We start from the raw sequence: 25,377 nt of genomic DNA on the forward strand, positions 1-25,377 counted from the left end.
AAACCGCCACCTTCTGGAAATTCCCACCCTCCCTAGACACCATATCCACCTTTGAAATCCCAATAATGTCCGGGGAAATCCATACGTATGGCAGCGCTAATAAACACTTGCCTGTTTTCAGTTGCCCCTGCATGCTCAGCTTGGTAAATAGCAAAGAGCTGCTTTCTTCCAATCTCTTTTTGTGTTTAGGATCGTAACTCTCCTCTCTTAAATGGCTATCTGCAACAGTAGATCTGAAACTTCAGTTCAGTAGCTACTGAACGCTGTTAATGTTCCTCTGCATGGATAAACTATTGCCAAAATTCATTATATCTTACTAGTCTTGGTTGTTGTGTGTGGCGTGGTAGTATATTTTGAAGAACAACAATAACCTTTGAGAGGTTCCTGGGTATTCCAGTGTCTAAACTCATGTCTAGAAAACACAAATATTTTCAGTCCAACGCTATGCTAGCCTGCCTCCTCCATCCCCTAGCGAGTTTTAAGTTGAAGTTGGCACTGGTACCTGAGATCATGAACTTTTCCTGCTTTGTCTTTTTAGCATATGTACCATGGGTTTCAATGTTATCATAGCATTTGCTAGAAAAACTGGTTTTCCCACTCTGAAGAACAACTAGTTAGTCCTAGTTTGTCATTAAAATAATCACCAATGGTTAGTAACCGCAACTGTTTTATAAAGCATATTGGAATTGTTTGGTAAATTTCATTTTCAAAACGAGATGATCAAAAGGAGCATCTCAGAAACTGTATCTTTATGGTTAAATAAAGGGGCTAAGCTGTCTGTGTGAGTGATGTGTAACAGAATACTTTCAAATGTACAGACACACTTGGTTTGCTCATTGAAGGAAGTTCAAAGACTGGCATATTTTAGATGCAAAAGCCAAAGTAAAACATTAGATTACATCTAGCCCTAGGCTAAGATCCAAAGAACCATACTATAATTTTTGTGCACCCTAGACAGTTTTAGGCTTCAGTTAATTAAATTAAAGCCCTCTGTATAGAAAACCATAGTTGAAACTGAGTGGACCATAGTTGAAAGGCAGCTTCTGCGACACTGCAGTCATTGTGGTATGCTGTTCAAAAAAAGTGGAAAAATACCACTGAGCAAATACTAAGTAACTTTAGGGATTCCCACCCTGGGCTTGAAGAGATGCAGGCTACTTGCCCAAATCTCTATAGGCATGTGAGTCTGTTAGAGAGCACCAGTTTTAGTGTAATAGAGAAACCAAGCATGTTTCTCAAATTTAAATGACCATATCCAAAAAGGTTGAAAATGAGCTGAACTAACTGTACACAGGGGTATCTATGCCATTGGCTTTATGAAATGAGACTATCCAATTGCATTTTGGATCTTGATCTCTCCCACCATGACACCCATTTCAATAATCTTTCCCCATTGACAGTGCATCAGGCATTTCCTCCATGTTAAGTACAAGGGAATATGGCAGAAATCAAAGTTTTTGTTAACCACCAAGCATCCTGCGGTACATTCTCCTTTTCTCCCCAACCATATTTTGCATAAAGGAGGTTGCCAGCATATGTGCAGGATTAATTGCTGTGCAAAACCTCTTCTGCTTCCAGACAGAAATGGTTCCCATTTTTAGCAGCACTGCCCTAGTAACTTTTTCAAGGAAATTCTCATGATGGATGGGTTGCCACCCTTGTTAAACCGGGGTCAACAGTGCTTTAAGTATCTTTGTGAAAGCACCCAAGGAGAGACATAACCAGAATTGCCTTAAGCTGAGATAAAATTCACGCATGTAGGAAAATGACATGACAGGTGTTGCATATGTTTAATGGTGTGTCATTTTATTTTCAGCTGCTGCTGAAGGAAAAGGCAAAAGTGGAGAAGACTTTTTTCAGAAGGTAAGCAAAACTGCACTTAATCATCTCTCTCTAACAATATTACATTTATCACTATAATTGAAGGCATGGTGATTGATATTTTAGGTAAATTATCTCTGGAGCATGGACCATATGACATGTGACTTGGTTATGACCTATTGTATGCATATGCCTGTGCATTTAGTCTCCAGTGCAGTTTTCAGGTGTAGTGAGGAATAGGAATTCGGAACTGGATTAACCAAGCCTGGTAGAAATACACTGAGTCTGGCCTTTCTGCCCTTGCTTGGAGAACAGAGAAGTCATTTCTAGCTGAAGCCTTCACTGTGGCGGCCACAGCTCAACCCAAGGAATCTTGGGTTGGAGAATACATGTTTCAGATCTGGATCAGGATTAGTCAGCCCTTTCAGTCGTTTCCAAAATGTGATGCTGTTAAAAGCTAGTATTTAAACGTTAGAATTGGCCTCTGATATGAATGATCGGGGGGGGGGGGTAATTTCTGCATTTAAGGGGAATGGGTTTACATCTTTTTATACTTGTATGGTTTTCTGAAGTATTTGAAAAGCATTCTTTCCTTTAACACACAGGCAAGGGAATTCTGAGGGTTAATTTTAAAGCATAGCGTTGCAGTTCTGCAGTAGGTAGGTTTAAGAACATTTGTACTGGGGTTCGCAAACTCTGGCTTGGCTTACAAGTCAGCCATGATTTGTGGTTTCCACTCACCCTTTTCCTTCTTCCAAAGGGGATCTCTCAAAAAGCTTAACATGAGAACAGCCCCACCCCCTCAATCCATTCATATGAAAAGGGGTTGGTCTTATATTCTTATATTGTAGAGTATTGTTTGTGAGACTGCCTCTCTCCACCTGATAGTACGTTTCAAACACGCTTACAGAAAAAGATTTTCAGAGTTTACACTTTTTATTTCAGTATGTAACATTCATCTACAGTTAAAAACAGAAACGGCAATATTAAATTATGGCTGTACTGTGGCTGTTTGTTTACTTACTTCTCAGTTATTCAACGCATACTTTTCCTAATACAGTGCAGGGACAGCCTTAACACTTCACTAAGTTTGGAACCCTGTTCTTATTTCATGACATTGCATAAGGCTGGACTAATGATATACAACAATTTTGTGATGCATCAATGATCACATTTGGGAAGCCCAATAAAACTTCAGGATTTTCACACGTTACAGATGCACTTGAGGTCAACCTCAAATACCCTAGAGCATTAGTTGAACCATTCTGTTCAGCTGAGATACATTGGGCTGAATCCAGAGTGAACTAGTTGAACTTAGGTTCCATTGAAGTCAACTGCAGACAAGCAGGTCATGAGTAAAATGAAGTTTCCATTGAAATCAGCCAAACCCCCCAACATAACACACTCTGAATCCATCCCATTGTCTCCAACATCAGGGACAGTCAGTGCTGTGCAGCAGGTAAACTTTTAGGCAGGAGACTCAGGATCTACTTTCTTCTCCCCTGTTTTATATTATTGGATATCACTGTGATAAACATAGGGATGCAGGTGGCACTGTGGTGTAAACCACTGAGCCTTGGGCTTGCTGCTCAGAAGGTCGTGGTTCGAATCCCCGGGACAGGGTGAGCTCCTGTTGCTCGGTCCCAGCTCCTGCCAACCTAGCAGTTCGAAAGCATGTCAAAGTGCAAGTAGATAAATAGGTACCACTCTGGTGGGAAGGTAAACGGCATTTCCGTGTGCTGCTCTGGTTTTGCCAGAAGCGGCTTAGTCATGCTGGCCACATCACCCGGAAAAACTGTCAGCTCCCTCGGCCAGTAAAGCGAGATGAGCGCCGCAACCCCAGAGTCATTAGCAACTAGACGTAACTGTCAGGAGCCCTTTCCCTTTTTTATGATAAACATAATGATAGTGTGAAGACACGTGGTTAATGTTGTAGGTGAGCAAGGAGAGATGTAGGAGATAGCATTTTTCACAGCAGTCCCCTATTTCTTCTATGTTGTTTTGCCCATTGAGGTAGGTGGTGATGGTTGAGCTTTACAGGTGAGCTGCTGAGCGATAAAAGCTGAGCGATAAAAAAAATTACCTTGGGACCACCCTGGGAGTTTGATAGTGTTCAGTCCTGAACCCATCTCTTCCAGACTCCCAACTACAAACCTCTCCATCCACTCTTGTCAGCCTCTGTTTATGGATGTTGGTTTTTAAACTACTCATATTACATAACACATTCAAACAGATTTTAGAGATCCATTGCTTGTGGTTAGCTGACATTGCTAGGCAAAAATGTTTACTGTTCATCTGTGGGTTACGGGAAAATATAAATTTGTTCAAGAAGCTTACATTTTGAAGATTATGAAATGGCAAAGTTTTTGAAGGGAGCACTCGGGTATGTCCATCAAGAATTTTAGAACAGTTCTTTGGGTAGTTGCTCGTGGCATTCTTGCTGTCTTGTTTGCAGAGTTTCCTTCAGTCCGTTTAACTTCTCTTGTGAAATAGTCAATTTTGTGGAGAGAGAATTTGCACAGAATGGAAAAGTAGTAAGCAGGAGGAAATATGATACAGTGGCTTCAGTTGTTGTTTCCCAAACTGGAAACTCTTTCACAAGGGGCACTTGCTTGGAGAGATGACTTGTGAAGTAGGGAGGGGGGAGCCTTTGGTTGTTGTGCAATGAAGAAATAAGTGGGGGCATCATACTCAGTTTTGTTTATTTCTCATGAGGATGGTGGTTGTTCAGTTTGGTTTCCTGTAAGTCTGAGAAAGACACTTCAGAATCAAGAGAAATGGAGACAGCATAACAAGAAGCCAAAAATAATGGATGCTCACAGATAACTGCATTATTTTCTCATCATCATGCGGGCTTAAAGCTTAGATAAAGCTCTGAAAAACACAATGAGAATATGATAACCAGATATTGCAGATGTGTATCATACAAGTACATGCACCAGAGCTTTGAGTGGCTGGCCACATAGAACACTTGGGGGGGGGCATCCCAGGTTTGTTGCTGTGGCATGTGTGGAAACAGCCCTTGCAATAACATGAATTCAACTGGGACTTTCAGGAAGATGAGTCATCTTGATCTATGCCACCTTGATGCTAGAGTGCTTCCATGTCTTGACTAATTTTGTGGCTTTGTTTCATGAGTATTCACAGGCCCTGCTTTATACCAAGGCACTTCTGTAAGTGTCATGCTGTGTGTTTTGGTGGCCATCACTGCCTCCCAGGGAAGTGAATTCCACAGTTTAGCTACGTGCTGTGTGAAGAAAAACTTTCTTATTGCATTAATGTTTCTGGCTTTAATGCAAGCAATGAGTCATTTTCAGTTTACTTATATATAAAAAAATTACTGCTATATAATAAAAAAATCAAGGCAGTTTGCAACAACTATATACAATAAAATAATAATGTAAATAACAATAATATAGGCGATCATCAGCTACTACAGAAAGATTGTTTACTTAATTTCTGGTATAATCTTGGTGGCATGGAAAGGTTTTCAGCAAGCCCCTGATTCCAAGTTTGGATCCTTCCAGATCAATCCACACATTTGGGGATAATCATGTGACCAGTGTTCGAAATTTGCCAGGCACCAGGTACATTTTGCGCCTGGCTACCAGCCACTTGTGACCAAGCGCCTGGGCACCTGGATTGTGCCTGACGCCACTGCCATCTGGAGGTGCATGTCTGGGGGTCCTTGGATCTTGACTGATTTCACACACTAGCAACACATCCTGTAGAATTCTACCTGCTATATTTTATCTACACAAGCAGAATGAATTTCAGGAACCAAAAAGTCACATTGAAAAATGCAATTATCAAGCTGTCTAGCCTAAAAATGGCAACTAGGAATTTTGTTTTGGCGACGGTAACCCTGGTTTAAGAAGCCATTTGGTACCTAGCTTATATATCTGAATTTCTAACACAGCATGTAACACACTCACACAGCATAGGGGTGATTAGGGTCCATTTTCCCAGGCAATAACAGAGAGCATCAGATGTCTCAAGCACACCACAAGAGCAAGGGAAAAAGCCTTCATGGAGGGGGACGATAATTAGGCTGCATTTACTTTGATATTTTATTTAAGGCCAACTTGTTTCTAACATCTAATTTATTGATACTTTTAGTGTTTTTTTATGTAAACTGCTTAGGGGGTTTGATGCTAAAGTGGTATATAAATCTGGTTCAATAATGTTACCTATTCTCAGATCTGACCTATTGGCTTCCTCTAACTTTTTTTATGCTATTGGTGGTCAGTGGTTGGCTTTCCTGATTAGAAATTGAGTGAATTAGGTTGGGGAGATTGCACCATCTAGAGCCATTTCACAACAAAACTCCATCAGAGTCAGTCTCATGGTTGCATGGAAAATGTGTTGCATGAATTGCCGCATATTCACACACATGAAGAAAGAAATGTGTTTATGTGTGGCTTCATACACACAGCAGGTCCCCCCCCCATTTCTCTGATGCTTTTGTAACTGTTAATTTCTACATGAGTTGAGCTTTCACATGACGTAAGAGCCACTTCAGGAAGATGAACAGAATATAATGCATGTTCAGTGCTCATTTCCATGTTACTTGTTCCCAGAAAAAACAACACCCATTTGCTGTCCTCTTAATCCAGAAAACTATTGGAGCAAAGTAATGAAATGTGTGTGCCATACCAGTTCTTTCCTGCAGTTTTCATGACGGAACAGAAACATGCATGTGTGGAAACGGTGTGGGAGTAGCAACATTGTACAATGGCAGTTGTTGTGTCATACCTCACCCACTGGTGTGAATGAACTTTAGTGTGACATGCTGGTATATCGCTCAAAAAGCCAAAGTTCCATAACACACCAGTGCTTCAGTGTGAAAGGAACATTAGGAAATGGGACAGAAGTACTAGCTTCATCAGGAATGCTAATGCAATATTCCCCATGTCTGAATGTTGCCCTGTGTCTGCCCATGCAATCTGTCTGCAATAAAAATGAGGATGAATTGAGTGAGCAGGAATAGTGTTCTCTCTCTCTCTCTCTCTCTCTCTCTCTCTCTCTCTCTCTCACACACACACACACACACACACATGTACACACACCCCAATGTAGTGGCTGACAAGGATTTTCATGAGCCTGATCATTCAGTGTATTCATTTCTGGGGCCTGCGTAACAATATACAGCATTTTTAGTAGATATTCGGGAATCATTTTAATGTGCAAAGCTCCTTTGTATCTAACTTGCCTAGATATTCTAGTGGATTTTATATGTAGGGATGTAGATTAAGCCAGACGTCTGAATCACTTTGTTTAGTAGCAATCATTTGGTTTTGTTTAAGTTTATAAAGCTTAAGCTGCTTAAAATAATGTGTTGAAATGATTGTAGTGGATGGAAATCTGACTGGCTGAATGCTGAGCAGACATGCTGCTTCACAAGAGCCGCTAATGACTCCTTTCAGAGCTAAATTAAATGCTAATCTGGTTCATAATATACTGTGCCAAACCCAGGCTACTAAAACTATGAATTAGGAGCTCTCTTGGATATGAGAACTCTGTAACTTACCCAACCGGCTTAAACCCTGTTTATGTAGTTGCCTTAAATAGTCTTCTATATGGAATGTGCTCTGCCCTGGCTTCCAAAACAGTTTGCTGCAGAGGTGTTGTGTAGCATTACCTGGGATAGGATTTGGCAGCGAGTCCGGAGGATTGCATGTTTCCACCTGTCATCCTCATGTGCAAATGCTCATTGCAACTGGTCTCCCAGGTCCAATCCAACACTGTTAACCACTGCACCACCTCTAAATCTCACCACTTCCAGGCCTGCTAGCCAAGATCAGGTTCCCAACTTACTTGCAAGCAAGAGCATAAGTGTGAGTTAAACTTCCCCTCAGACTCTTCCAGTTGTTTTTTTTAAAAAAGGTTGCATCCTGTAAAGGTCAAACACAGAATATCTTGGCCAACTTAAGTACACCCAAAGGTTTTACGTGATGAAAAATAATGAAGTAATCTAGTTTATCCCACTTTCTGTACAACACTGAATTGTTGTTCCTTGATTCAAAGTAACGGTGATCCACTCCCATCTGTGCATTGGAAATGGGCCTGTGTTAGCCTTGGCTCTTTGTTAGAAACCTTTCAAGATACCCGTTTAAACTTTGAAAATCTCAGCTCTGATTTCATTTCTCCCAGTGCATCGTTCTCGTTTGCAGCTAACTGTGTCATCTTCAACATGTTTGGGAATGGTAGGCAAACATGTTGGCAGTGTAGTAGCTGTTCCATGCTTACGCAACCACTGACTAACGTGAAGACAGTTTTAGAGCATGTGGTGATATTGCATTTGCATCCGTGAAGAAGATGTGTATTTAAAAATGAGTTTATCACATGCACGTTTGTTCAAAGTTTAAACTTGTTCATAGCCACTGAAAATTACCCATGTAATTCCCTCATGTGCTCTTAAGCTCAGGAACAAAGGAATGCTGCCACAAAGGAATATCTAGGTGCCATTTTTTCCTCCATGGAGTTTTTATTATTATTTCTTTTCATTTCATTAGTATACTGCCTTATATTTTAAAGAAAAAAAATCTCAGAGCAGTTTACAACACTTTAAAACATCAAATAAAACAATCTAGAATAAAGCAAATTCAAGCACCAAGGAAAATATTTCAGATCCTTCTCCAGATGACATTTTGCTTTCCCCATATTTATTTTCCTACCTAGTTTATAGAAGTACCATAGCAGAAGTACTCTAGGTAGCCGGTGTGGTATACTGGTTAGATGTCAGTCTAGGACCTGGGAGATCAGTCGTGAAGCTCACTGGGTGACTTTGGGACAGTCACAGCCTCTTAACCTACCTCACAGGGTTATTGTAGGGATTAACCTGAGAAGGGGGTGAACCATCTACTCATTGGAGAAGAAACTGGGATATAAATGCAGTGAATAAACTCTTCTGCTTGCCTGCTTAAGAAAGCTGGAGGGGCCAGCCAGATGGAGCTGTCAGTTGTCAACCTGGCATCTGGAGATCTCCCGTTGTGGCTGCAGCTGGACCCGTGCCAGTAGCAAAAAGTACCTAGCTAATATCTAACACCGATTTCAATTGCTTTCATCCCTGACCATTGGCCGTGTTGACTTGGAACTGATGGGGGCTGGACTTCCGGGGTGGCGCCACCGGCAATGGCGGACTCCCTCTGAACTGGAGAGAATAGCTCCGCGGGAAATGGGTCTTTTCCGCTACGGCGAAGCGGGGACCCTTTTTAAAATCACAGGCGGATGAAGCCTGTGACCATGGGACTCGGCGGGCACCTTTAGCGCCCCCCAACTCGCTAAGGAACCCACAAACGGGCTCCGAAGTGAAGAGGGGGAAGTGGCGCGGTGCTGAGAGTCAACCGCTACTTCCGTGGAGCGAAGCCGCATAGCCGTTGCCGGAGAGCGCTGCCTTTTTCCTGGGACAATTTGGACTTTGAAATAATAACCCGTGAGTAGTACGGAAATTGGATCTTTAAAATATTAATAAATTCGACACTGATCGGGGAAGGTCCAACCAGGAAGTCTGCCTCCCCTTTCTGTAAATAATCTAAAGCAAAGAACTTCAAACTAAGGTCGTGGAGAGTCTTACTTTATGTTAAAGACTTTAATTCTACTGATTGAGATTATAAGAAATTTTATTTGGAAGCAGAGGAACCTGCAGGAGAAGAACTAAATTCGAAAATTTATGTACCATCCTTCCCCCCGGACCCGGGAGTGGTCCGTGAGAGCCTGTTGATGAGCAATTGAACAATTTGACAGCTATCAAGTTAGCTGTCAAGATACAAAAAGAGGACTTTGTCTTTACTGTCTACATTTGTTACAATTTTATGGTTTAAAAGAAGGAAGGACTGTTACAATTTAACGTATGGGACTTTTGGTTTTGTACTGAAAGGAGTAAAAAGAAACTTAAATCCCCCTAGAGGGAGCTTTGGGACATTGCGTTAGAAACCAGCTGAGAAATTGTTTTTTGACCTTGATACGCTTAAGAATGGCAGTCGGAAAGGAAATCCAGTCTGAACTGAACAGGACTTTCTTTCTCTTGGGAAAGCTGCAAGGCCAAATAGGTGTTTTGACTACAAATGTTACAACTTTGGGTACAAGAGTTAGTACCAGTAATGAACTTGATAAGACTTCGGCACAGGAATTCTATTCAACTGAACAAACAGAGAAAGTTGAGAAGGAGAATAATGTTGATTTTGAAGAGAAAAAAGGGGGAGCCGTAACCCTGCAGATGCCAAAGGTGAGCCGCAACTTGAGGCCTGACATGACGGCAACAAGGAGAAGCAAATATTTGAAGATGGAAGCCTGGCCTGAATTAGAAAATGAAAGATGGAGAGACCCTCTTATGTGGAGATCATATGATCCTTGGATTACAAATTTGATTCAGGTGGAAGTTGGAGCTATGGGGACATCTGGAACTGAAAGGAGAATGAAACAAGATGTGGAATACCCTATAGGCCTTATTTTTAAGTATGCAGGCCTGGCTGGAAGGAATGTGGATGCTGCTGGGCGGGCGTCTCCCCGAAATTTGGTTTTTAATATCAAAGACTATGAAAAAGACTGGCAGAGGAGCTATGAGAGAGAATTAAGAGCCTCGGATATAAGATCTCCGGGTTGATGGTCTTTTTCTTTGAGACTTGTTGGGGACTGAAACCGGGAAGGGGGTATGGGTGGAATGAAAAATGGGAATTTAAAGTGTATACAATATAAGTTGTCTTTTTGTTTTATCTTTTTGGTTTTACTTTTAGGAGAGTTGGGAAATTTGTGGAAGGGAATTTTCTATCGACCTAAGGGAAATGTCTTAATTAAGGATTTTGTTGATAAGGTGTTGGAAAAAGGAATTAATGTGGTTTTGGTAAAAAGATATTAAAGGATTAATTAAAAATGAATTGATGAAAGAGAGAATGTAAAGATACAGTACTATAAAATTAGAAATAGGTTAAAATTTATTGATAAGGATTTGTTGAATTAACAATTTGAATTGGAATACAAAAAAGGGAGGTATGAGGAGGTCTGGGAAATAAGTTAATGAAAAATAAGTAATGGAAATTTTATGTGTCTTTTAATTACTTTTATTTTTGTACTTTTGTTATTTTTTTCTCTTTTTTCTTTTTGATTTTTATTGTATTACTATTGGAAACTTCAATAAATATTCTTTTTTTAAAAAAAGGAACTGATGGTGGCTGGAGTCCATGTGAAGGGCCTTAGGCTAGCCAGCCTGCTGATGTAAAAGGTTTCTGCTCACATAGATCCTCTCTAACAGCATATTTTAGTGCACCGTAAAATGGTGCCCAACTTCTTGGGGGTTGTCAAATATGATATACTAAACATGCTGCTAGAAAACCTTTGTGTGGACCCCAGCTGGCATGGAAGTAACCACTGAGAAGGTCACATTTATGCCAGTTGGGCAGATAGGAAGTATTGCTCTGCCAGCCTATTTATTTCAAACAGTTTAAAATTTTGGAAGTCAGGACCTGTGCATGCTTCCATCTCTTGTCTGTCAGCTGAAATCCCACAGAGGCCTGAAGGACTTAGCATTCTAACTTAATTCCACTGGATTTCTTATTTCACATCTGGGTTTGGGAATTCTCAGGAATAGGAAGTGTGTCATGGTAGAATTTTACTCGTTTGGAAATGGTCTTCCATCTGCAATTTATTATCCCATGGCAGCTGAAATCCATACAAAGCAAAGTGTACTAAGCCTTGGCTGACATTTCTCCTTTTTTCCACATGGCACCCTGCTCTGGAAATAGTGGCTTTAAAGAATTCTATTGATATAGGCAGTAGAAATAAACACGGACTACGGGATTTTTAGGAGTATGTGTTTAAAAGCTTTTGCTCTAATGGCCCAGCAAAGGATGCACCTGAAATTTCTTTAATTGTAACTACAGTCATATGTTCTTGCAACTATGGTACTGGAAACTAGATTTTTTTTTTAGGTCAGCATTCCCAAATTCAAACAGCTGAGGCACACATAAGAATGTAAGAAGAGTCCTGTTGGATCAGGCCAAAGGACTTAATCCTGCTCTCACAGTATTCAACCAGATGCCTATGGAAGGGCATCTGTAAACTAGACCTGAATGCAACAGCTACATTTGGTTAATCTTCAAATATCTGATTATCTTGGTATTCCTTGGTAACATGTTAGCAGTTCAAAACAACAGTCAGCAGTAAAGTACAGAGGGTAACGTATTTTAAACTGAATTTTTTGTTGTCCTTTTAACAGATTATGGAAGAAACAAACACTCAGATTGCTTGGCCATCCAAGCTGAAGATTGGTGCAAAATCAAAGAAAGGTAAAATATTTTGTAAGATTATGGTAGTTTGGATGCACATTCTATGACAGTCACAACAAAACCAATCTACATAAGTATGTAAATGTGTGCTGAATTTCTTGTATCTAAAAAGTATACAGTGGTACCTCGCAAGACGAATGCCTCGTAAGACGAAAAACTCGCAAGACGAAAGAGTTTTTCATTTTTTGAGTTGCTTCGCAAGACGAATTTCCCTATGGGCTTGCTTCACAAAACGAAAACGTCTTGCAAGTTTGTTTCCTTTTTCTTAAAACTGTTAATACGCAGGGAATCCGTGCTTCGCAAGACGAAAAATTCGCAAGACGAAAAAACTCGCAGAACGAATTAATTTCATCTTGCGAGGTACCACTGTACTCTGCCTGTTACCTGTTTGGTTGCCTTTCCAGATTTGCCAGCACCTATTCTAGAGTCTGTAAATGCTGCAAATTCAGCTTCATGTGTATGGCCTAATTCTCCAAGGCATTTTAGTACTTATAAGCATCAGTTTGTAAAAATTGGTTGCTAACTTCTCCACCTAGTGATGATATTGACAAAGGTGTTGAATACCTGAGAGCTGAATACACAGAAAAGCTGTACCTTTTTAGTAGTACCTCAAGGTTGTTAACATGCTATAGTGACTACTGAGATGTTGATACTTTCATAGTAATATCAAACATTAGAATTATCTACTGTGTTCTAGTGATCTAAGACGCCAAACCTCTTAAAGCTAGAAAGTAGGGTGTGTGGGTGAGTGAAGCAGAAGATTGTGCCATAGCTGGCTCCTGCTAGTGCTTCATGATTGAATACCACATTATGAGCAAGCTTTTAGTCCTGATCAGACAGTACTTTCCAAGAACAGGAATCAGATTTTTAAATCCAGCTATTATTCTGTGGCCTGAGTGGTAGTGTCTTTTCAGCTGCAAGCTTGCAGACGTGTTTTTATAGTTGAATGCAGACAGATGTGCACACCAACCTATTCAGTAACCTCGGGGATTACACTGCACTGACAGGACGTATGGGGCAGTATTCAACTAAATAGTTGCATTAGTGCAGGGATTAGCATGAATGCAGTGGTATTCCCGCCCCTGCTCCGCAAACTACTCTGCAGGATTGGGGGTCCCTCAGGGTGTATTTAGGGGCATGTGAGCAGGAGGAGGAGAGAATGTTCTGTTGTGCAGAAATACAGCCCATATATTTTCCTGTAAAGATGTAAAGTCCTGTAAAGTCTGAACATGAGTTCAGACTTGAATAAAAATGGTTACTCTACCCCATTTTATTTTATTTTTTTGCAAACATCAATGCCATATTTGAAATCAGTGTAGTTCCATGTCTTCATGTGCTGTAAATTAATCAGTATGTTTTTGGGGAAACTGGGCAAGAACAAAGTATTATTACTATTATTATTTATTTTATTTTAAATCAAATTTGAGTAAACTATAACATTGCCTATGTGCAAGCTGCTTATTTGCTTTATACATACAAAAGGTTTGTTAGGTTGAAAACAAAATGGCTCAGTCTGATTTTTCAGTAGCATCTGGGAAATCACAGACAACATTCATATTTTGACTTTTTTATTTTGAAAACTTATGTCCAGCATTTCATCACTAGCAAATAACAGAGCAGCTAACAGTATAGAAACAGTTGGAGCAGCACCAGAATGGCATTATAAAATGCTATAACAAAATCAACTGTCACAGCAGATCATGCTAGAAAATTGAGTTCATCGGCAGTAAAACAAAAACAAAAAAATAGCAAAATTTCTGTCCAGCTTCTGCAAGGCATTTCTTTAAAATAGGGTTTCTCAAACTTGGGTCTCCAGCTGTTGTTGGACTACAACTCTCATCATCCCTGGCTATCAGGAACAGTGGTCAGGGATGGCAGGAACTGTAGTCCAAATGCAGCTGGAGACCCAAGTTTGGGAAACCCTTCTTTAAAGGAATCAGAGTCTTCGCTTGGGGTTGAAAGCCATGTGGGCATCCCTAGGGAAAGCATTTGGAATATAGGGATCTGCTTTAGACAACTGGTCTATCCAGTTTGGTATTGGCTGCACTAACTGGCAGTGGCTTTGCAGCATTTCTGGTAGTTGATCCCAGCCCTGCCTGAAAGCACTCAAGGATTAAACTTTAGATCTTTTGCATGCAAAGCTCTGCCACTGAACATCACTGCCACAGTCGATAAAACTCTGTTCCTCATGTCCTCCTGTGAAACCTAAGAAGCTGGGGACAATTAGAGCAGGTGTTGAAAGCACATTATGAGAGAGCACATTATGGTAGAAGGTCCATTTGAGGCTTAAAGGTGACCAGCGCCTTGATTGAACCTGGAAATGAACAGGAAACCAATGGAGGTTATAGACAATGGGAGTGATGCACTCTATTTGGATTCACTGTTTTGGACCAATTGACAGTACTGGGCTCTTTTTCAAGAGCATTCCCACCCAGAGAGTGTTGCAGTAGTCCAGTTGGAGGTTACTGAAGTATGAATTGGCCATCCTGTTGTTGTTCTTCTGTCAGTCTTTTTGGTTTATTGAGTTTAGTGAACAGCCATTACACACACAACAATAATAATACTACTAATAATAATAATAGTGGTTTACATTTCTGCTCCCTGACCTTTAGTGGATAAATCATTTTCCATTCCCCCTTTAACTTTTATTATGCGAATCTGTAAAGCCTTGGCAAGAAATTGGGATGTTCTAAAAGATATGTACCTCTCCACATCAGACAACAAAAAAACAGGTCTTTGCAGGAGACGACCTTCCCTTCTGCGATCTTAACCATGGGTGGATGTAATTGTTTGGAAGATTGTTATAAAAAGGGACTTCAAGGAGTACACGAGTTAGGTCTTCTACTGTTATTCTTCCGTATGAAGCCTCTTGTATTCCATGTTCATTTGGTGGGAAGTCGTTATTGTCATCCAGTTTGATGAGAAAGTGAAAGATTAGTTGGTAATTGCATTAATAAATTATTGCAGCACTTATCTTTTATAACAACAACCAGATGTGCACATGTCACAGAAGAGTGTCCCGTACTGGGGTCACTTTAAGGACATTGACATATAAGCTGCATAAGTGAATAGTGGTGACATCTGTGGGAATTATATAGTTTGGAATTTTACATACAGGGCAGCTAGTGCTGGGCTTGCATGTTGACTCAGTCGTTGAAATTCAGGCGGGGGATATTTTAGGCCTGTAATGTTCATCAGCTATTCTATAAAGCGTCTTAAAAGTTAATGTCTGCATAAAGACCTTCCCACCTGTTAAGAGAGAACCCATAAGTTTAAAGCCAATTTATTATTTTGTGTCTTTTTTGTAGTGACTTCTTGTAGTAAATACCTTTTTCTTAAGGTTAGACAGTTGGGTGAGAATCTCTAAAACAAGCAATTTTAGTTGTTTTTGCAATCAGTCATCTATTTTAAAGAATTGTATGCTATTTATCTCTAGGTTGTTTTTTTTTAACATGAGCCTTTCTGTTGGATCATTCTTTATTTCTAAACGTCAAAAGACTTCGTCTACCTAGGGGACTAACATATACAGAATCCAGTTCTGTAAAATGATTCTTTCCAAAGAATTTGGCAGCTTGAGCACAGTTAAGTGAAGGGTTTTCTCTCTCTTTTTTTTTCTTTGTAAGGAAATAGCTCGATGGGCTTAACCAGTGAATTTGCTTTCAGTATGTTTCATGGCACTGAACTCACACTGTAAATACGTGAAAGTATGGTAATGCTGCAACATGGTCTTCACAGCATAATGTAGTGTTTGGAAATATATATGTGTGTGTGAACAGAACACACAGGTTGCGTCGTGTTATGAAAACCACTTTGCATTTGAAAACGTTTGTGCCACCAGCCTTGGATAGAAATCAGGGGGTGTGATAGTCAAAGCTGGATGGACCGGAGGAGGGATGATTGTGAACCATACTTGCCTCGAATCCAGTTTTCATTCTTAGATCCAGTCAGATTACTATTTCCCTAACAGCCTAACTTGCTTCAGAACAGAAAAATCTTCCCCAATGCACATCCTCACATTGACTTTCTTATCCTCTCTTGGCCAAGACTCTCAACACTTTAAAAATCCATTTCGTGGCGGTGTGTTAGGGAAGGCAGAAGTTTGCTGTCCCGAGAGGGGCATGTTACTTACCAGTTTCTCCCTTTCCACCCCATCCCCTCTAAATACAACCACAATGAAAATATTCCAGTGATACTTACCGTATTTTTTGCCCTATAGGACGCACTTTTTCCCCTCCAAAAATGAAGGGGAAATGTGTGTGCGTCCTATGGGGCGAATGCAGGCTTTCGCTGAAGCCTGGAGAGTGAGAGGGGTCGGTGCGCACCGACCCCTCTCGCTCTCCAGGCTTCAGGAGAGCCCCACCGCCAGCCCCGCAAACTCGGGGGACAGCGGGAGGCACAGCGCGCCTTTCCCGCTGTCCCCCAACTTGGTTAGAAGGCTGGCGGGGGGGATAAGCCTGCTCCTCCCCGTCGCCAGCCCCGCAAACTCGGGGGACAGCGGGAGGCGCAGCGCACCTTTCCTGCTGTCCCCCGACTTGGTTAGAAGGCTGGCAGAGGGCTTCCCCCTCCTCCAGCCCCGCAAGCTCCCAGAGCGATGCCGAAGCTGCGTGCAGCTTTGGCATCGCTCTGGGTCCCGTTCTGGGGGCTGAGGGAGGGGGAAGCTCGGGCTTCCCCCGCCCCAGCCCCGCGCCGGGGAAAAAAAATCCCCCCCTTTATTTCCCCCCCGAAAATCTAGGTGCGTCCTATGGGCCGGTGTGTCCTATAGGGCAAAAAATACGGTATCTCATGTGTAATTCTTAACAAAGTTGTCTTCACAGTTTAAGGAATGGTGAGAAGATGGGTTGCATAAGTCAAGTCTGAACATTAAGCATGCCAATGGGGAAATGATTTAAAGGGTTTTGCTCTTCATGGCAAATAGAAATAGAAATAAAAATAATAATTAGCTGTAGCTAAAGGCTGTTGCTTTAGACTCTGAAATATTAGTTTGAATTTGTACATTTCATTTATTTTGGCTTGAATTTCCTCTGTTGTTTCCTGTGTCGTACTAAGTGCATAGTAAAGTATAACACTTCTACTAAACAATTGGTTTCCTATTTTTCACTGTTGGTGAGGTTGACTGCTAGAGGCAGTTGTGGCTGCTTTTCATCACTAGATCAACTTACCGTCAGGCTGCTTTTTAAGCCTCCCTAGTGCCTTGTTAGGGACGCGGATGGTGTTGTGGGTTAAACCACAGAGCCTAGGGCTTGCTAATCAGAATGTCGGCGGTTCGAATCCCTGCAGTGGGGTGAGCTCCCGTTGCTTGGTCCCTGCTCCTGACAACCTAGCAGTTCGAAAGCACATCAAAGTGCAAGTAGATAAATAGGTACCACTCTAGCAGAAAGGCAGACAGCGTTTCCGTGCGCTGCTCTGGTTCGCCAGAAGCAGCTTAGTCATGCTGGCCACATGACTCGTAAGCTATACACCGGCTCCCTCGGCCACTAAAGCTAGATGAGTACTGCAACCCCAGAATCATCTGCTACTGGACCTAATAGTCAAGGGTCCCTTTACGTTTAGTGCCTTGTTGATAAGCTTGGAAAACAACAAAAACCACTCCTAATAAAATGCCCTGCTTTAAAAATACATACTTGTAAATGCTTTACTTTTACAAATACTGTGTTTGGTTTTCCACTGTCCTGCGATAATGCTTAGCGAGACAAAGGAGATGTCAACCCTACATATGAAGATCAGCTTGGACATCGGCAGTGGGGAACTGAGTGGTCGGTGTAATATTCAAGTCATTGCCTGTTGGGCATTTGAACTCACAAAATCACAGGCATTAGGTTAATTGCTTGTATCCTTAACTCTGTACTATTTCTGTTGCAAATGACAGCATTCTTTTTGCACGTGTCCTGCAAATTTATGGGATTTTGATCTGTCCTCCAGAGTAGCATATTAGCATGGGGTGGGGTGGGGTGGGGTGGGAGACAGATAAAAATAAAATGCCACAATTGTTACCACTCATAGCAGCCACCCTCAGAATGACTTCCAGATAATGAAAGAATTTTGGACTACTCTTAGATTTCAGGTGGTGGTCTGATAATTTTGGGTCTAATCGTGGCAGTAAACTGGTCCACATTGTCTAATATGGAGACTATCTGAAGAATGAGCTGGTGTGTTTTGTTTATTAGTTCAGATATTCCTATACTGTCATTTTGGGGTGGGGGTGAACCCAGGGTGGCTTATAATGTTAAAACAGGGGAAAAAAGGAAATCCAACAAATGCAATAAATTGCAGAAGCAGCAGGACATGACAAGTCTGTATAGTTGAGCAGAGCAGTAAAGCAGCAACTTAAATAAGCTAGGAAACATGAAGGAAAAACCAGCCAGACCCACGAAAAAGTATTTGATGACCAAAAGGGGTGGGGAGGCAATCAAATTAGGGACTCAGCTATACAGCTGGAAATAAAATGTTTTAAGTTTGTTTTAAGGACAATATACAATGTGACACTAAATGGCAATGGTGAGCCTTATGGAAAATTTTTAAAAAGCATTTTCAGAACATTTTTTATATGTGTGTAGATTTCACCTTGGTGCCAAGTGAGCTTCTCTTGTGAGGGTGTTCCAGATATGGGCGTCTCTGCCCAGTTATTGCCTGCCTTGCTTCAGGTGACTAAGGAACTCAAGAGGTCTCTAATGAAAAATGTAGAGTTTGGGCAACTTCATGTGGCAGAGGGCGCATCTTCATGTACCCAGATCCCTAGGCAATTCCTTAAAAAATGCCTTCAAGATTAGTAGACTAAACATGTGGTGTGGTGTGTGGTAGTGTGTGTGTGGTAGTGTAGAGATTGTGGGAGAGTAACCTTCCAAGGAGTTAGTTTTTCTGCTCCCCACATTAAATGGGAACTAACGCTTCTAGTGAGATAATATCACATGAGCTCAACAAGCAGGTTTTGAGTTTCCCTACATCCGAGATGATCTCATTATTTTGTGTTTATGAATGTTTATCCTCCTTTGTGTTTAGGCTGTATATTTTCCAAGCCCCTTAAAAAGGAAGGGCATTGCTTATTACTTTGACCAGAAATGAAATATAACAAGGCAACGGCAGCTGTGAAAACAGTCTAAACTGCGCGTCTGTAGTCTTATCTCCTGTGCTTTTACTGCATGCTTACCATGTGTCCCTTAGTTTCCATAGCTACTTGCTAAGCAGCTCGGTCCTCTTGCTTGGTATGCCCTGGTGTCAGGCAGAACCCTCTGATGGAAGGGGAATTTGAGATGAGTTGCTTTGTTGAGGCCTGTGTGCTTTTGTCAGCAAGAGTTTTATTTAAAGCGTTTTCTTAAGTTTTTGGTTCCCATGATATAAAGTATTTTATTATTTTTTTAATAGCCGTTCACCAAGGCGTGTGTGCATGTGTGAATCTTGGCATTTAGATGTTGTTTCCTCACTGGTCCCCATGGCGACTGAACTACTCATAGCTATTCCGTCAGCTTTGCTTCAGGATTATGTATCAAGCAGCATTCCATCATGGCTCTTGTTTGGACCTCCACTCGCCCAAAGGAGGGGGTGGGGAATCAATGAAAAGGTTATGTGGTTCCATTGTGTGCATTCCTTGTTGGCCGGGAGGGGCCTCTAAAGTCATGATGTATGCAGATGTTTAAAAGAGCAGCATAGTGTTTGGTATTGTAAAGTTGTTTTACAGGTATTAAAGGCTGGAATCTGCTTATTTGGTGTCAACTTGGTTTCCATGTTTTAACGTACAGTTTAGCATATGGTTTGTTACGGCAGGAATGAGCCTCGGCCAACCTTGGGCTCCAGCACTCCCTGCTTCTCCTCTTGGATGGCCACAAGGGGGAGACATGAAGCTTTTGTTTCCTTCTTTTTAAATTTTTAATTGGCCAGGTTCAAGCATCATGGGAAGACAAACCATGGCTTGGTTTGGGAATCCACAGGCTCCAGGATACTGTTTTTGCTTGCTCTTCCTTCATAATTTTCTACACTCAGATTTAAAAAAACAACAACAAAGCCCTGCCCTTTCTGAAGATGAGAGGTTGGACTACATTGGAGTTTTTTTACCATTAAGTTGTCTTCTTTCAGTTGTGTGTCATTTCCCATTACCACATGCACTTTTGCACGGTGCATAACAAAAGTATATCATTCCACTGAAAATGGAATTCCCTTTGCTATTTTTAGTTTAGTGGTTACTATAAGTTAGTGGTTAATTTTTCTGTCAGTACTAATTGCCAGAGTTTTTTTTAATATCATGTTGTCAATATCAGACCCTCTAAGATTTTTATTTATTACTAGCTAGGCTGCTATTGAAAAGCTGCCCAATAAAGGTGCTTAAAATGCAGATTAATATTAACCCCTAGGTAAAGACTAAGTGGCGCTGTGGTCTAAACCACAGAGCCTAGGGCTTGTCGATCAGAAGGTTGGCGGTTCGAATCCCCGCGACGGGGTGAGCTCCCATTGCTCAGTTCCTGCTCCTGCCAACCTAGCAGTTCGAAAGCACATCAAAGTGCAAGTAGTTAAATAGGTACCGCTCCGGTGGGAAGGTAAATGGCGTTTCCGTGTGCTGCTCTGGTTCGTCAGAAGCGGCTTAGTCATGCTGGCCACATGACCCGGAAGCTGTACGCCGGCTCCCTCGGCCAGTAAAGCAAGATGAGCGCCGCAACGCCAGAGTTGTCAGTGACTGGACCTAACGGCCAGGAGTCCCTTTACATTTAAAGACTAGGTAAGTTGTATTTTTGATGCATCCCTTCATTCTGTTTTTATTTCATTTTTAGGGAGTGTTCTATTTTTGCTTAAATTTTTGTTGTATTAAGCAGCATGAAATTTATAAACAAACGAAACTGTCCTGCCCAAGTATTTTTTGTTGGGCTTGTTCTTCCTCAGGCTTTACACTGTGTACATGTCTGTCAGTCAGAAGCGTAGAATCAGTTGTACAGGGTATGTGACACACCTCCTCATACATGAATATAACCTTTCTAACTGAGATGGCATTAATCCTAAGCATCCAAAGTGGGACTGCCTCAGCCTCAAGGCTGCCATGCCCTACTTCTTAGCACTTCTTGCTTCCCAAACTGCCTCTTAACTTTGGGTTTTAACAGCCTTTTAACATCAGCAAAAAGGAATAGCACCCTAGTGCTTTAATTACAAGAGTTTTCAAACCTCCAGAATCTTGTTTTAAGCAATGCAATCTTGTTTTTCAAACACCTTTTCGCTCACTGTTTGCCTAAGACTAGCCATAGGATGAGCTACTCTGGTAAAGTCAGCCAAAAAGTGGAACTAAATCCATAGTCCCAAGCAGGATGATCGCAAGCAGATGTTTCTTTGTAAGGGAATGACTCATATATCTTTTTTCTATAAATGGGCTTTGCTAGATCTGATACAACCTGCATTTTTGTGTGTCTGCATGTTGGCTGGAGAAGTGTGGTTTGGCCAGTAAAGGAGCTTGGAGCATTACAGTCTGTACCCAAGCTCAAGCAGTGGGAGTGAAAGGAAGGCCTGGCCCCTGTGGAGCTGCACTTATGCCGGAAGGGAAAATAGGATTGGTAGGGCAAGTAAGATACAACAAAAAAGGCAAGCAAGGAGAGAATGGACACGGGGTGGGAATGGTTTCTTTTGAAAATATAATGAAAAGCAGACAATGCCTTTGAAATAGAAATGGGAGCGACTTTATGGCCTATTAACCCCACTCCTTTGGCAGAATCAGGAATCCTCTTTAAAGGTATCCTTGTTTCAGTGCTCCATTGCTACAAACAGTTACTTTCTTCATAAGAATTCTGCAATCTCAAGACTATTACAGGCTGTGACAATTATTCGTTGTCTCTCTCGCAATGGAGCAGGAAAGGAACACATCCCTGTAATTTGTTGATGTTGTTTGTTTGGGGGTCGACTGGATTTAATTTGTATTATGTATGCTCTTATTTAGGTTTTATGTTTTTTAAAATTGTAAGTTGCTTGGATACATTTTTGTGCAGCAAGGGACTACTAAATTTAACTTAATTAAATAATAATCGCTATACCCTTCAGGCTGTATTACATTTCATGATTGAGAAGTTGACAGTGTTATCCTAGGCATGGAAGTGAACCACCTGAATTCAACAGGGCTTGTTTACATAAACATGTGCATAGGATTGCAGGATCAGTGTCTCTAAGGCTGCTGCAATGGTAGATGTTTGCTGTGGCAAGTATACATTGTGAATGGCATAATGAACTGTCAGTCTCACAGGTTGACTTCATAATCACCATCACTTGTGTTTTAAAAGTAGTATAATTGGAATTGTGGTTTTTAATGATTGTGCACGCCACCCTGAAATTGTTTGACATGTTAGGTTATAAATTGTTTAATTATAATAATATTTAGGTGACCCGGATTACCGGATAATCATATTTCTCAAGTCCATATGTTGTGAACCACCCTGAGAGCTACGGATGAATGAGAGTATACTAAACAAACAAACAAACAAATCTGTCCAGACATTTTATTTCTCTCTGACCTTTGTCATGCAGTTTTCCAACTAATGCTGCAACTGAAATATTCAAAGGTAATAAACAACCCATAGGAGTTGAACTAAACCATTTGAAAGTTCACTTCTCAGCAAATGCTTGGTCCAGGTATTTCAATGACTTCCTCGTTTTCATAGAGTTGTAACCCATATTTAAAAGGTGTCTGAGGTAGTTTACAATGTAAGAAAACATGGAAATCAACAAACATATTTTAAGTCATGAAACATGTTAAAATAAAATTTAAAAATGTGAGAGAGAAAAAGCCAGAATGGAAAGGTTCTAGTAGCCTTGAACACAAAACCCTGGAATAATAAAAATGTGCTTAAAGCTAATTCAATTGAGTGAGTGGAGCGGATCTGTTGGATTCCTTGGGAAGAAACACCATGAATATGGTGTCTGCCACAAGAAAAGCTTATTTTAGCATTTTCTTCTCCAATACATATAGCGCTTGAAAAAAGGACATGTGGTTGGGTAGGGTCATGTATAGAAGCTGTTCCTTATATCGTAGTGCCAGCTCAGCTAGTGCAGATTGGCAGCAAAATGGAATCTGCACCACTCATGCCTAAGTTGCCCATGTAGCTGGGAGAGCAGAGGTTGTATTAAGTCAAAAGGAGCAAGCATGTATTTCCAAGTTCAGGGTTGTTGGTAATAACCTAGGCTGTAGTATCTATGAATGTATATCATTAATTTTGTGGAAGAGATGCATTTTCAGTTACTGTAATGCTACTGGAAAAAGTCTCAAATGTGTCATGCTCTGAAACGGTACGCAATGTTTTCCAGTATTCATTCCTAACACTGACTTCGAAGCTTCCTCCCCATCATATTCTTAGAAGTTTCTTGTTTTCTGACTATTTTTGTATTTTGTCCTATCTTCCAGTTTAGCAGTTTCTCTCCCCTAATAAATGAAATAATTCAGATGATTAACCATATGGAGGGCTGATATACTTGCAACCATAAGGGTACTAGCCATGACCACAGAAATGTGGAACACGCTACAGTACAGGAACATAAAAAACAACTTATGACAAATTTTACATAAAAAAAGAAAGCAGCTTTTATTTACATGCATTAACTTACCCTGGCGCCTAAATGCTTGTCCAAAAAGGATTTATGTGTCCTTCAGAAAACATACCTTGAGAGAAAATGAGATATGCTTATTTATTTGTTTGTGTTTATAGTCCGCCCTTCATCCCTTAGCATTCGAGGGCAGTGATCACTGCAGAATAAAATAGGTATGAACATTAATATAGGTCTTCTATAGAAGTTTGGCTATAGCTTGGATACTTGGTTTTGCATTAAATCCTTACTCTTGCATTTATTTATTCTTTTAAAAACCCACTGCAAGACCATCCTTTCTCCTAACCATCCCTTATTTAGCCAATGCACAAAAAATATTTTTTGCAGAAGAGAGTCTTTATGACTTATCACTAATCCACATGTGTCAGCTATCAGATGGTGATAACGGAGGTTGATTCCCACCGATATTTTCAAACCACACACTGTGCTTAATGTGTAGCATACAGCCATATCCCCCCCCCCGCAACCTTAAATTACAGACTTTGTGGGAGAGTGATCTGTTGTTGACCCCCAGTTGCATCTCCCTGAAATCCCCGCTTGATACATCTATGAGGCTGGGTTAAAACAAAGGAAAGTTCCCCCCCTCAAGCCTCATAGTCATAGTGGGCGGGAGAAGGGGCACAATAGAGGGAGCTCATAGCTGGGGACAGAAGGAATAAACCTACAGTCCTTGAATACTGTGATTCTGACAACGATTAGACCTTCCCCTTGCATGTGGAATTAAAAAATAAGCATGACTGCATGCTATGTGTAGTTTGATCTAGAGAGTGTCTTCCTTTGCCTTGCCCAGCCTTCCCTAAATGCAGAGCTCTCTGCATGCATGGTGAGTTCTACAACACATTGTGTAAATGGTTGCATGGCTTCTTAGCAGTTGATAAGAGAAATTAACGTTTGGCATGCTCACAGGCTCTAAAGAGTACCACTGAGCTCTGCTTCACTTGGGACCACATAACTGAGGCTAATAGTTTCCATATGTTTCTCCCCATAAAGCAGAGATTTTAACTGTTCCGTGCACATGAAAAATGGCACTGAATGCTGAGCAGTATTGCATTTCATATTTCAGATGCCTCTTCTATGCTGCTTCTATGCTACTTCTGCTGGTGTCACTCTTCTTGATTGTGGTACATGATTTGATATCATTGCCAGACTCTGTCTTGGTCCTCTTCCAAATACTTAAGCCTTTTATTAACTGAGCAGGTGAGAGACTGTTAGGAATGAAGCTCTTTGTGTGGATGTCAGATGATAGAACTATAAAAGTCATGCATATTGATAACTGGATATTGACTGTTTATAGAAAACAGCAGGATTTGTCCACTTAGGATAATGCTACTGAGTGCTGTAATTCAGTAAACCTTGTATCTGCATACATTTGAAAGGAGCAGTGCCGGATTTATGTATAATCTAAACAAGCTATCGCTTAGGGCCCCACGGTCTTGGGGGGGCCCCAAAAAATTGAAAGGAAAAAAAGAAACGTGGTGTACATTTCCAAAGTATTTTGTTATGTGCAAATGGCTTTAGATACCTATTAGGTCCATAAATTACCATATAGCATATATTCAACACAAAAAACAGCGACAATTTGTTGTTGACAAAGGACAGCTGGACATATAAAGGGCCCCATTACCTTCAGTAGCTTAGGGCCTCATCAAACCTAAATCCAACCCTGGTGAGGAGTCAAGTTGATCTGAAAGCTGATGTGTGGCATGGAGGCAGA

The 25,377-nt window shown here is 41.0% G+C and overlaps 1 protein-coding gene across 2 annotated transcripts in view; it reads left to right on the forward strand.

Moving 5' to 3' along the window:
• Positions 1 to 25,377, forward strand: part of BICC1 (BicC family RNA binding protein 1) — a 111,153-nt gene that overhangs the window by 33,608 nt on the left and 52,168 nt on the right. For both annotated transcript variants that reach the window (XM_053388305.1, XM_053388306.1), the window contains exons 2-3: positions 1,817 to 1,863; positions 12,035 to 12,104. In XM_053388305.1, coding sequence (XP_053244280.1) covers positions 1,817 to 1,863; positions 12,035 to 12,104 — 117 coding nt within the window. The remainder of the gene's footprint in view (positions 1 to 1,816; positions 1,864 to 12,034; positions 12,105 to 25,377) is intronic.

The sequence above is a fragment of the Podarcis raffonei genome, chromosome 5 (assembly GCF_027172205.1).
Source record: "Podarcis raffonei isolate rPodRaf1 chromosome 5, rPodRaf1.pri, whole genome shotgun sequence".
NCBI lineage: Eukaryota > Metazoa > Chordata > Lepidosauria > Squamata > Lacertidae > Podarcis > Podarcis raffonei.